Below are 12,386 nucleotides of genomic sequence, written 5' to 3'. Positions count from 1 at the left end.
CAGTGACAACCAACACCAACTGAGTCTAATTAAAGCCCTAAAACTTGCTGGTAGCTGAGTTCAAATCAGTGCCAGAGCGTGGATGGGGGAGGGTCACAGGCCACGAAAGACAACAGGTTACCTGGAGTACAGCACCCCGTCCAATGTTACTCGGCTGCTGGCTTCGGCGGCTTCAGCATCCGGAGGCCCGTGAGAGCAAGCACAGCTGCACAAATCGGGGTGTTGCTGCCCTGAGAATAATTTGGCGCCAGCAGCCTCGGGGCTGCTAGTAAGGTTTGGCCGTGTTCGTTTTCCAGGGATGAGAGGCTGAATGGGTGTAGCCAAAGCAGAAGACAAGGGAGGGTGACCTGTAATCCCAGCCCTTGGGAGGCTGAGGCAGGACAAATGCAGTCCATGCCCTGCCTGAGCAACTTAGCGAGAACCACCTCAAAAACAACAAAACAAAATGAACACACAGCTCAACGGTGGAGCGCCCTGGGTTCAATCCCACAAGTACCACAAACAAGGGCAACAATAACAGAGCCAGGAGGGCACTGTGGGCAGCGAGGGCACGAGGACCTGTGGGGCAGCCCGCCGCGGTCTCCCTAGATGCAAACTTCGGCCTAGAAGTGCAACTCTGACCACAGCAACCCCGCCTCACACCTAACACGACTCCCCAGTGCTCTCAGGAGAAAGGCCGGCGTCACCTGCCCTGAGCCACCTCCCACTCCGCTCTCCTCGCCCCTCTTTTCTCGCTGCGATCGCGCAAGCGCTGGAGCACAAGGTTGGGACACCGCAGCCTGGCTCGGAAGTCCCAGCACACATGCGCAGAACCGTTCCCGAAGCTGCGCGCAGTGCCCAAGTGGGAGCTCCAATCTCGCGAGAACTGGAGCAGTTTCCACGGGGCGGCCCAGACCTGACCTTACCTGAGTGGGTCCTGAGGCGACTGCCGGGGCGCCCTGTTATTTCACGGCACTCTGCTTCCACACTGCATTGTATCGTTTCTCCTAGTTTTACTTGGCCCAAACTTGCTCTGCAGAGCATGTTTCTTTTTCTACTTTAATAAAGGTAAAACCAGCCAGGCGTGGGGGCGCACGTCTGTAATCCCAGCACTCAGGAGGCTGAGGCAGGAGGATCCTTGCAAAATCCGGACCAGCCTGGGCTACAAAGTGAGCCCAAGGCCAGCCTGAAATGCACAGTGAGACCCTGTCTCAAAAGACAAAACAAACAGACCAAACCTACCAAACAACAACAAAAAACCCCACGTAAAAACCTTGCTATCTTTTCTCTTGTTTTGTCCAGTTCTTTGTTCACAATAATAGTCTAGAAAGCACCTCTAGGAGGAGCCTGGCACCCCAGAACCTGGTAGCAGTGCCTGCCTGGTGTCTCCCCGCCCCCCAGGAAGCCTTGGGGGAGGGCTCTGCATTTCCATCATTGATCCCACCGAAGTAGGGAACACACAGCAGGTGGGGAGCACTGACATGGCCGCCGCTCTCCTGTCCCTCCGCCCACACGCATCTCCTCATGGAAGGCGTGGGGCCTCATCAGCTGCGCCCCACAATTCACGTCCCTCCATTTCTCCTGCGGTTTTCACTCCAATAAGATGTCCACAGTAGAGTCTCCGCCTTGCAGTGACGTCAGTCTCAAGCCAACGGGCTGCCTCAGGCTCTCAGGTAGCTCTCATGACCCAGACCCCGTCCGCTGCCTGCCTGCCTGCCTGCCTTCCGTTTTTGAGGAGGGTCTCATATTGCCCAGGCTGCCCCAGACTCCTGGGCTCAGGTGATCCTCCTGCCTCAGCCTAAGCAGTAGCTGGGACCACAGTGTGTGCCACGTCCCTGTCTGATTTCTGAGGCCCCGAAAGAGCAGTCTCTCTGTTGTTCAGATTTTATGGCCACTTTTGGAGCTTTATGCCCATAAAGGGAATAAAGGGAGCAGGGAGGCATTTCCTACCCTCCAGGGACCACTGGGGATGGCACTGGAGCTGGCCCCAGCCCCACGGCCCCCAGTGTCCAGCATCCTGAGGAGCGTCCTGCTGGCCTGAGAGCATAGTTTCCTAGGTGAGACAAGGTCACCTGAGTCTCACAGTAAGGCCATGTGGAAAAAAGGAGCAAGTGGAAGGTTTGGGGGAAGGGGGTGTTTATCTTGGGACACCATGTGGCTTTGGCTCACGGATGAGTAATGTTCACACACACACACACACACACACACACACACACACACACACCCTCCTGCAGCCTGAGGCACAGGAGTGGAAGGCCCGGGCCTCTCACGGTGATGAGTGGTGTGTGTCTCAGGCTCTGTGCAGTGGTTCTCACACTCCACACGCTCCAAGCATCGCTCCCCAGAAGGCTGCTCCGAGCCAGCTGCTGTGACACCCCCAAACTGCAACTGAGGAAGCCGAGGCCCGAGTTACACGTGGTGGGAGGCTCTCGGCACAGGCTGGGCTGCCAAGGCTCCCACACTGCACAGCTTACAAACCAGTCGAAGCCGCGGCTGGAGCCCAGAGTACACATGCCAATCAGGTGCCACAGGCAAGCGGGTGGCCCGGGTGGGCAGGCAAGAGATGACACGGGCCCTGTCTGTAAGAGGTCACCCCTCAGCAGGCTGTTGTCACATTAGAATGTGACCTACCGTCCTTAGGTTTTAAAGAGAAGCTTGTACTTTTTTCCCCCTCAGGGTAATAATGCTCCTATCTCTTCCTCTCAAGTAGTGCCAAAAAGTAATTTCTAGAAATACCATTTTGTGGAACACCTCTGAAGGCCAGATGCAACCCCTACTTTGCACCCCCAACTCTAGGACAAAAAAGCAGGACACTCAGAATTATTATACAATTCTGTATTTAGTGACTTGTTTACAGAATGTGTTCCTTTTTTTTAAACTTTAAACAAAGTTCATCAATCTCTCATAGAAACGGTTTTGTGAGTTTTTAAATTTTTTAAATTTTTATTCTTTACCGTTGCAGGACGTGAACCAGACAAAGGTGTTCACAGGTCCGGCAGCTTTAAGTACAACAGGATTTCTGTGTTCAAAAGACTAGACTAAGTGCTTGATCAAATCCCGTCACACTAAAGCCAAAGTGAGTTCTTGAATCGGAGTCTGCATGGAAGCCTGGATTTCAAGGTTTTATTGGTTTCAAGAGTAAAAAGTGGTGTTTCCCTCATGGGTGTCTAATTGCAACAGGGTGGTCGTGGCTAAAAGGAGATGTTTTGTTTGTTCCAGACAGGGTTACTCTGAAACTTGGTCACTGTTTCCTATTGTCACAATATAAAAATACCTTCATCTGGATAAAAATGTCTACAGTGGAAAACTCTTCAATGCATAGCCTGGGTGTATGGAAAAGAAGGTTCTCCTTCGGGGAGTGTTGGACGTCAGCTGTTTTGGTGTGGAGACTGCAGCCTGGCTGGGTACATGAGATTCTAGTATACTTGTCATTTGTCCCTTGCTAGTCATGGGGTTTTGCCTGTGTGGTTCCAAATGTTCATGGAATCCATCTCACTCTGTCCCTCTCCCTCTGACATTGGACTGGCATCAGTTATGGTCACCTGTTCATGTTCCTTCTGGGAAGTCACCCAACTTGGCTCTTCCACAGAATTTGAAAACAAGAGGGATTCAAAAACGAATATGGTGGCCATTCCACAATGGTGCAATGTCCCCCTAAAAGCTGTGACAGAGATGCTGGAAGAAGGGCTCCTCGGAGTTGGGGAGCTGAGTCTTTGCTCCCAGAAGGCCATGCGCTGGAAAGGAAGGTGAGTGTGGACGTTGGGACAGTGGATATGCTGTGATGACCTTGGCCTTTCAGACTTTCATATGGACTTGGAGTTGTGGGTGCCTTCCAGAGATATCTTCCAAGTTCCAAGATTGGACTTGGAGTTGGATTTCATATGGACTTGGAGTTGCGGGTGCCTTCCAGAGATATCTTCCAAGTTGGCAGAGAACTTCCAAGTTCAAACCTAAGACCAAAGACTTGGGGGCTTCTGGTTTGATGAGTTTACTTTTTGGTGCTGGTTGTTAAGCTTTAGGGCTTGTGGGGTGATCAACACTGCTGCTTCCAGTGAACACAGGAGGGAGGTGGCAGCTGCAGTCTTCTCGGGGATGCTCATGCTCATCCTCGTGGGGAAACTTCCTGGGGTGGCCATGATTCAGGTTGGGAAGTGGGGTCACTCTGGCTCAAGCATGGCTCTCTGACACCTGCCCCCACACCCAGCTTTCCTAGGTCTTGTCTGCAGATGGATGAGAGAGATGTTTGATCTCCATACCCACAGCTTTCTGGCTCGGAGAGTGTGAGCAGTTTGTGTCGTACGGTGCTGCATCTCCTACAGGACGACCTGGCCACATCTCCACAACACTGACCGCAGAACAGGACAGTCTGGGTTACCAAGGTTGCAAAGAGACCACCAGAACGGAACACGTCCTCAACGGCATCGAGGTTTTATTTAGAGTCTTTTGGACTTTTCTCTTTTCTGCACGGTTTCTGGAAGGGCAGTAGCAACGCACTGTGTCTCACAGACAGGTGTGGGGGGAAAACCGTGGTTCAAAGGTTGTCTAAATTTGGTCAGTCTTATAGTGTTTTATGATGGCTTTGAACAATTATCTTCTTTTAATCTCATCTAGTGGCAAAAAAAAGACACAATTTCAGTGTCTACTTTGCAACAGTTGTGACAGCATCCTGATTTCATAATTCTCTGTAATATCAAAACAGCATTGGCTGGGAATAAATTCCAAAGGATCCTTTATTAAAATATCTAAAAGAGGTCTATAAATATTTCTTTATTTTTTTTCTAAAAGAGTTTGGAGTTTTGGGGTGAAAATGTGGTGCCATTTTGCTCCTGCCTCTTGCAGAGGGGTGAGGGTGGGAAGGAGGGGCAGGATTCCTGGCGCCCCTGGGCAGGGGATGCCAAAGGAGGGGGCAGTGCATCTGCCTCACCTGCTCACTCACAACTTTGTAGCTCTAGGATTACAACAAAAAACATAAACGGCATAACATTGCTGTCCACATTTGGATGGGGAGTTCTGTCCAGAAGAGTGAGTGCCAGTAGGTGGCCAAGGGGGGCACCCTGGCCCCCTCACCCCGCTTTCAGAACTCCCACTCCAGGGCCTCCTCCCGGTTGGCAGCCCTCTCCAGTCGGTAGATGATGCTGTTCAGGTTGGCCATCTTCTCGTGCCGCCGCTGCAGATTGGGGTTCACCTTGGCGCTGGGGTGCAAGGCCCCCGCTGTATCAGCAGTGGGGCTGGCACTCGGCACTTTGGCAGGGGGGACGCCGGGCAGGGATGGAGAGATGGGGGCCGAGGAAGAGGGGACAGGTGACACAGATATCAGGAGGCCCGGTGAGGATGCTGCTGAGGGTGAGTTCAGAGCGACCTCCAGGCTGCAGCGTGAGGACTCCGAGGCTGACTTAAAACTTAAAGGGTCCGAGTGGAGCCGCTCCCTGGCCTCACTCTCCTGGGCAGGGTGTAGTGAGGGGCAGTCTGGGGTGGCCCCGCCCGGGAGGGGCCCTGTGGCCACCTGCGGGAGCTCTTCACTGCCCAGGGGGCCGGGCTGCTCCTCTGGGGGAGGCCCGCGGCCTCTGTCAGGCTCCCCTGAGTCCCGGGGCTGGCTGCCTGCCTCCTCCTCAGCACCCTCCTCGGTCTGCTCTTGCTTGATCTGCACGTGCGCCCTGTCCGGGCCAGCCAGTGCTGCGCCGCCGTCTTCGCAGCCCTCCCGCAGCTCTAGCTCCTTCACAGCGGGCTTCTGGTCCTCAGCCTCCGAGTCTGGGCTCTGTGGGGTGGGGTCCGGGTGGGTGTGGCCTGGCGGCAGGACGCCAGGACCCCCACTGGGGTCGAGGTCTGGCTCATCCTGGGTCCCCTCCACCAACATCTCCCGGCGCATCCGGGACCTGGAGCGGAGACAGTGGTGAGCCTGGGGCTGGCGGAGGGGGACCCACAAGCCCTGGACTCAAGTCTGCATGGGTGGCACTGACTGTACACCCGCCCCAGGTGGCTGCCTACTCGGCTATGCGCAGAGCAGCTCATGCAAGTGTGTTAGTCCTTCAAATCCTTGGAACAGCTCTATGATAGGGATGCCATTGGGGTCCCTGGTGGCTCCAGGTGAGGCTCCCCCACCCCGCCCACCTGTAGTTGTGGAACCAGTTGATGACCGTGTTGGTCTTGAGGTTGAGCTGGAAGGACAGCAGCTCGATGGTCTGCTGCGAGGGGTAGGGCTCCAACTGGTAGGCCTTGCGCAGCGCCTCCTTCTCCTCAGGTGCCAGCACCACGCGGGGCTTCTTGATCTGTAGGAGGCTCAGGTCCTGCGGCTGCAGGCCGGGGCTGGGGCACTCGGAGCGCGCAGCCGGGGACTCACTGTCCGAGCCGGTGCTGATCAGGCCGTAGCGGCGCTTCAGGTAGGCTGCGCCGGGAGGGAGCGAGGCTGGAGGGGCATCGCTGCCCGCGCCGCTCCCCAGGCATAGCAGGGGCTGGGTGGTTGTGCGTCCACCGAGCAGGGCGCTCCCATGGCGGCACTGGCCTGCCCCACTCATTCCCCACGTCCTCCCGGCCCCTCTACCCTACAGCTCCACTCGTGGCTCTGAATGTCAGTCTGCGCTGAGGGCTTGGTTGGGCGCCTCGCTGTGGGAAGTGCTCAAAACAAGGATGGCCTATGACACCCTCTTGACTGTCAGAGGTGTCCCTGAGCTTCACCACAGTCTTCAGTGGGGAGAGGGGTGATGGGCATTAAGTGAACCCATTTACTGTACGGTATATCTTCATCCCAAATCACCAAAATGTGGGAGAAAAAGAAAGCACCACTGGCGCTTGGATCCGGACTGTCCTGCGAACGCCCATGCAGGTTTTTTGAGACAGGGTCTTGCTGGGTAGCACACGCTGGTTTTGAACTCACAGTCCTCCTGCCTCGCCTCCCCAGTGCTGAGATTACAGGCGGGCATCATCATGCGTCACTAAAGCCCAGTGTGTTAAAAGCTTGGCTGCCGACTAGGCCCTACTGGGAGGGTTTCAGGGGCTGTGCCCATGGAGGGGACCATGGGACTCCGGCTGCTTCCCTTCCTGTGTGCTGGGTCAGTGCTTCCTATGTTGGGTAGACCGTGGGTTATGGCAAAAGGGGTGACTCCGTAACAGAGCTGAGGTGCAGGAGGGGAGCACGGAGTGTTTGGGGACGTACAAAGATGAAGATGGCACGACTTCGGAGAGCAGCCTGGTGTGGGGTGAATGCCTGTAACCCCAGCACTCTAGGAGGCTGAGGCAGGGACAGTGCAAGTTCAAGCCCAGCCTGGGCAATTAGTGACTGAGACCTTGTCACTGGGGAGGCTGAGTTGGAGGTTAGCATGTGTTACACAGCATCAGACCCTGTTTCAAAAATAATTTTAAAAAGGCTGGGGATTGTAGCTCAGTGCAAGGCCCTGGGTTCAGTCTCTCCAAAACACTATGGCACAGCCACCATATATGAAGTAATATGAAGAGAGATAGGGGACTGAACTTTCATGAAGGACGTATCTACTTTAATTGTGCTCAGTTACAGCGTTTTTTTGGGATTGCTAGTTCATGCAGTCCCCTAACGGGTTTATTCAGACCCAAGGGGAAGCTCTGAGGCCCGCACAGAGTCCAGCGCTAGGGCCCTTCTCTGTCCAGCGCTTACCTTTCTTCTCCAGCTTCTTCATGTCCCTCAGCTTTTCCACGTTATGGGGGTCATTGAGCCACAGCTGCATGCGGACAAAGGGCTCTCGCCCCTTCAGGCTCAGCTTGTGCCAGGGTTTGGGCCGGGATAGCAGGTCAGACACGGAGCCTTGGGTCAGGCCCAGGATGCTCTCCCCAAACAGCCGCTGCCCTGGGGAAAGGGGTGGGGGCAGCCTGTTACACTGGGCCTGGAGAGAAACCACTCCCCAGGCCTGAGCCGCAGGGCTGAGCCCAGGGTGCTCCTCCAACTCGGAAGGGAGGGCCAGGGGTGTGGGGGACCCACACCCAGGGGGAACGTTCTTGTAAAAGTGATTTTGGGGGGTAGGATAGACAGCAACTGATAAAAATGCTTTTTCAGTGAAAGAGGTTCTTTCTTCACCTCTGGAGCCCCCCAGACTTCATGTATACACACCCATTATCATCTTGTTTAATGAGAACTGGGCAGATCCCATCAAAAACTGTATTTTAATTTTTTTTTGGTACTGGGAATCAAACTCAGGACCTCATCCTTGCAAGGCTGGCGCTGTGCCACTGAGCTATATCCTCAGCCCCAAAACTTTAAATATACGCATCCTCTGAGCCAGCAGTTCCACTGGCCGGCATAGAACCTGAAGTAATACTTGCCCAAGGGCACAGAGGGGTGTATAGTCGTTCTTTTAGTGCTGAAGGTCACTCCCAGGGCATGCTAGGCAAGTGCTCTGCCACTGGGTTCCTCCCCAGCCCCAAATGTATTTTTATTTATTTGTACCAGGAATTGAACTCACGACCTCATGCTTGCCAGACAGGCCCTTATGCCGCTGAGCTAAATCTCTGACTCCTAAATGTATTTTTAAAGGCAGCAAAAAAATTGAAAACAAGAATGCCCAGCACTTGGGTAAAAAAGTATGGCACATCTCTTGAATGAATATTTGTAAGAGGACAATCTGTAATCATCAACTAGTGATTTCTTACTGTTTTCTCTGAAAGTATGTATTATTTCTACCCGTTTTCTGTTTTGTTTAATCTTTCTTTAAATAAAAAAAAAAAAAAAAAAAAAAAAGACACTACAGTAGCCAGTGCTGATCCCGGAGTGTCATGATGTGAAATCCAGCAATACTATTATTTTTTGTTCAGAATGACTTTAGCCTGCTTTAGTTTGTTTAATCTCAACAAAAATGAAGATATGAATAACTGCATGTGTGTTTAAATGTATAGGATTGACAATCATTTACTAAGTTTTTGTTGGATAGTTGAACAGAACGGTTTGTAGTCTTGCTGTTTGAATTCCCACTTTATATGTTCCACTTTTGTATCTTGAACAACTATTTGTAAAAAGACAGTATGTAAATATTAACTAGTGATTTCTTACTGTTTATTTTTTCTCTGAACACATGTATTATTTCTACCATTTTCTGTTTTGTTTAATCTTTCTTTAAATAAAATTTTTAAAAGTATGGCACATCGATAGCTGGAGAAAAAATAATATGGGTGATCCAATCATTGTGTCGTGAAGGGCATCCACAAAACAAAAAAGCAAGAAATCAAGTGCCTCAGTCCATCCACAGAGAGAGAAGAAAAGGAATCAGGGGCACACACATTCTCATGTGTGTTCAGAAGTGTCAAGGGTACACGGAAGCCGGAAAGCTAAGGTGGCGGCTGGGGGAGCTATTTACTTTGCTTTTTTCATTCCCTGCAGTGATTGGGAGGGAACCCCGGGCCTAGTGCATCCTAAGCAAAGCTCTGCCACTGGGTTGTACCACATTCCTGGCCTCTACTTACTTACAACTTATTTTTTTCTATACTGTTTGGTATTTTTAAAATTAAATTAAGTTTTTTTGACTTTTTTTGGAGGTGGGGTTTCACTATGCAATTCAGGCTGGCCTCGAGCTCATAGCAATCCTCCCGCCTCAGCCTCCCACGTGCCAGGATTACAGGTATGCAAAACCATGCCCAGCTTATTTTATTTATTTTTGGTACTGGGGATTGAACTCAGGACTTCATGCTTGGTAGGCACTTGTGCCGCTGAGCTAAACCCCTGGCCCTTTTTGTTAATTTTAAAAATTTTGTCTGTTCGTTTTGAGACAGAGTCTCACTATGTAGCTCAGGCCAGCCTTGAATTTGAGGTGATCTTCCTGTCTCAGCCTTCTGAGTATTGAGATTACAGGCATGTGCCACCATGCCCTGCTTGTTTGTTATATTTTTGCTTTTGTTTGGTACCAGGAATCAAACTCTCAACCTCAGGCTTGTGGGGCAGGCACCTTGCTGCTGAGCTAAATCCCTGGCTTGTTTTTATAGTTTAAAATAAACAATGAACATGGGTTTTCTTTTCCAGACAACGTCTCACTGTGCAGTTCAGGCTGGCTTTGGGCTCACTTTGTAGCCCACGGTGGTCTCGAACTTGTAATGATCCTCCTGCCTACTGATGGCTGGAATTACAGGACTGCGCCACCATGCCTGGCTCTTTTTTTTTTTGAGACAGGGTCTTACTACATAATTCAGGCTGGCTCTTAAACTCACCATGTAAACCAGACTGGCCTTGAACTCCGGGCTCAGGGTCCCAAATACTAGGATTACAGGTGTGTGCCACCACACCCAGCAAACATGTTTTATTTTTGTAATTTTTATGGTCTGTGTCTAGATGATACCCCAAAGCCTCATGTAGGCATGGAGGGGGTGCTTTTTGGCGGTGGCTGAATCTGGAGTTTGTGACTGACTCACTGTCGAGGGCCGGGATTATGGGCGTCAGTGCTACCCCTGCCCCTCAGTGAGCAGGGACAGAGTCTTCTCTCGTGTTCCTTTCTTCTGCTGCTTTTTGCCCCTTTTCTGCTCTTGTTGCTTTTGTTGTCTTCTGTCACCATGAACTTTTGCCTTGTGCCATGCCACCCTGCCTTGGGACTGGCAGACAACAGACTCAAACCTCTACAAATTGTGAGTTAAATAAACCTTTTTTCCCCCTTAATTCTGGAAGTCAGGTATTCTGTCCCAGCAATAAGAGAAAACTAACCAAGACAATAACAGAAATTATAGCTGCAGATATAGCTTAGTAGCACAATGCCTGCCTGGCAAGTGCAAGGTTGTGAGTTTGATTCCCAGTATCAAAAAAAATTATAGTGAAAAATTGGGAGCTTCCATGCATCCCTTTGAGAGAAAAGCTTTACATATGTGACACAGAGGAGTTTGAGAGAGAGAGAAAGAGAAAGGGAAGAAGGGAAGGAGAGAGCGGGAGGGAGGGAGAGCCCTGTAGCAGATTTCTCTGTGTCTCCACAGTTCAAGCACTGGGCTTCTGAGAGCTGTGGGGTGAGAAGTCCAGCTAGCATCAGACCGCCTTCACCTTTTCGTCCCATTACAGGGACCAAGGTCAGGTTTAGAGTCAGAGCCCTTGTGCAGACTCCTGGATGCCCAGGGCTGGCGGCACCCCCAGGTTGGAAGAGTGGGCACCCCGGGTCACGTTCTGAGACAAGCAGGGGCACCTAGGGCGGGAGGCAGCACACCTGACCCCTCCGCCCGTACCTAGGTTGTTGTCCGTGAGGACCTCCTTGACCCTCTTGGTGATGGAGTATGTGTCCAGCTCTGGGGACATGGCCACAATCTCCTGGATGCCCCCTGTGGCTTGGCCGCCCGAGTACATCTTCCCACTCAGCATGGAGCCAGAGCGGACCTCTGGCTGCTGGTTCTCCTTGCTGCTCTCCAGCGACAGGCTCAGAGGCTCCTGGGAGATCTTCTCAGGCTCTGTGGGGCTTGGAGGTGGTGACGGCGAGGACCTGGGCTCTGTGGGACTGGCTGTGGATCACATGAAGAGGCAGAAAAGGGTCAGCGCCACCCAGCAGGGACACACAGTTTGATGAGAGGCAGGCAGCTGGTTAGAGCCAAGAGTTGGCACCAACCCATTCTGCAACCACCACAGTGACATCCCAGGAAGGGACCATCCCAGGACACTCACGCAGGCTCCAAGTGTGTGTCCATGAGCTGCTTATTAGCCACGAAGGGGAAACAGCCACTTTCAGTAGAGCTCATATATGGAACATATACAAAGGACATTTTTAGGGTGACTATAGATGGTGGGTTATATAATACTACTGAATCATAGTACATTTCTGTGTTTCTTGGGACTCTTCAGATGGACTCTGCATTCTGAGGTTCCATATTCAGATATTCAAACAACCACTCATCAAAAGCGTTAGCCTTGCTAGGGATTTAGCTCAGCAGCATAAGCACCTGCCTTGCAAGCAGGCGGTCGTGAGTTCGATCCCCGGTACCGATTAAAAAAAAATGTGTTAGCCTGGCACGGTAGTGTTTGTCTATAATCCCAGAACTCAGGAGGCTGAGGCAGGAGGACCACCATGAGTTCAAGGTCAGCCTGAACTGCACAGCGAGACTGTGAAAACAACAGGGACAACAACAAAAACTGTCTGTACTGGATAGGTGCAGACCTTTTTCTCCTCACTGTCCTCTAGATGATACAACATGCCAACTATTTACACAGCATTTACCTTGCATGAGGAAATCTGAGTCACTAGAGGTGATGTACGGTAATGGGGGATGTACTGGGAAATACCACAGTACACTGCAGAGGGGCCAAGCACCTGTGCCTTCTGGTAACCCTGGAACCAGCGCCTCGCAGAACCTGAGGGAAGCTGCACTTGCTGAGCAGCGGGTGAAGGGACACATTGTGGCCACCCAGCTCCCCAAGAGCAATGGAATAGGAGCCGAAGGTGGGTGTTGCGAACAGGGAATTCGCTGCTCTGTTTCAACCCTTTCGTCAAATG

At 51.9% G+C, this 12,386-nt stretch overlaps 1 protein-coding gene across 11 annotated transcripts in view; it reads right to left on the bottom strand.

Annotated features, from left to right (window-relative positions):
* Nucleotides 1-2,799: 2,799 nt before the first annotated feature.
* Cux2 (cut like homeobox 2) overlaps nucleotides 2,800-12,386 on the bottom strand; it is a 232,764-nt gene continuing 223,177 nt past the window's right edge. For all 11 annotated transcript variants that reach the window (XM_063225614.1, XM_063225615.1, XM_063225616.1 and 8 more), the window contains 4 exons: nucleotides 11,131-11,400; nucleotides 7,604-7,792; nucleotides 6,088-6,361; nucleotides 2,800-5,852 (listed from right to left, as the gene is read on the bottom strand). In XM_063225614.1, coding sequence (XP_063081684.1) covers nucleotides 5,054-5,852; nucleotides 6,088-6,361; nucleotides 7,604-7,792; nucleotides 11,131-11,400 — 1,532 coding nt within the window. In that variant the 3' untranslated portion in view covers nucleotides 2,800-5,053. The remainder of the gene's footprint in view (nucleotides 5,853-6,087; nucleotides 6,362-7,603; nucleotides 7,793-11,130; nucleotides 11,401-12,386) is intronic.

This window comes from Cavia porcellus, unplaced genomic scaffold (assembly GCF_034190915.1).
Source record: "Cavia porcellus strain 051 isolate PalLab524CR breed Dunkin Hartley unplaced genomic scaffold, mCavPor4.1 scaffold_16, whole genome shotgun sequence".
NCBI lineage: Eukaryota > Metazoa > Chordata > Mammalia > Rodentia > Caviidae > Cavia > Cavia porcellus.
This window is presented reverse-complemented; position numbering and strand designations above follow the sequence as displayed.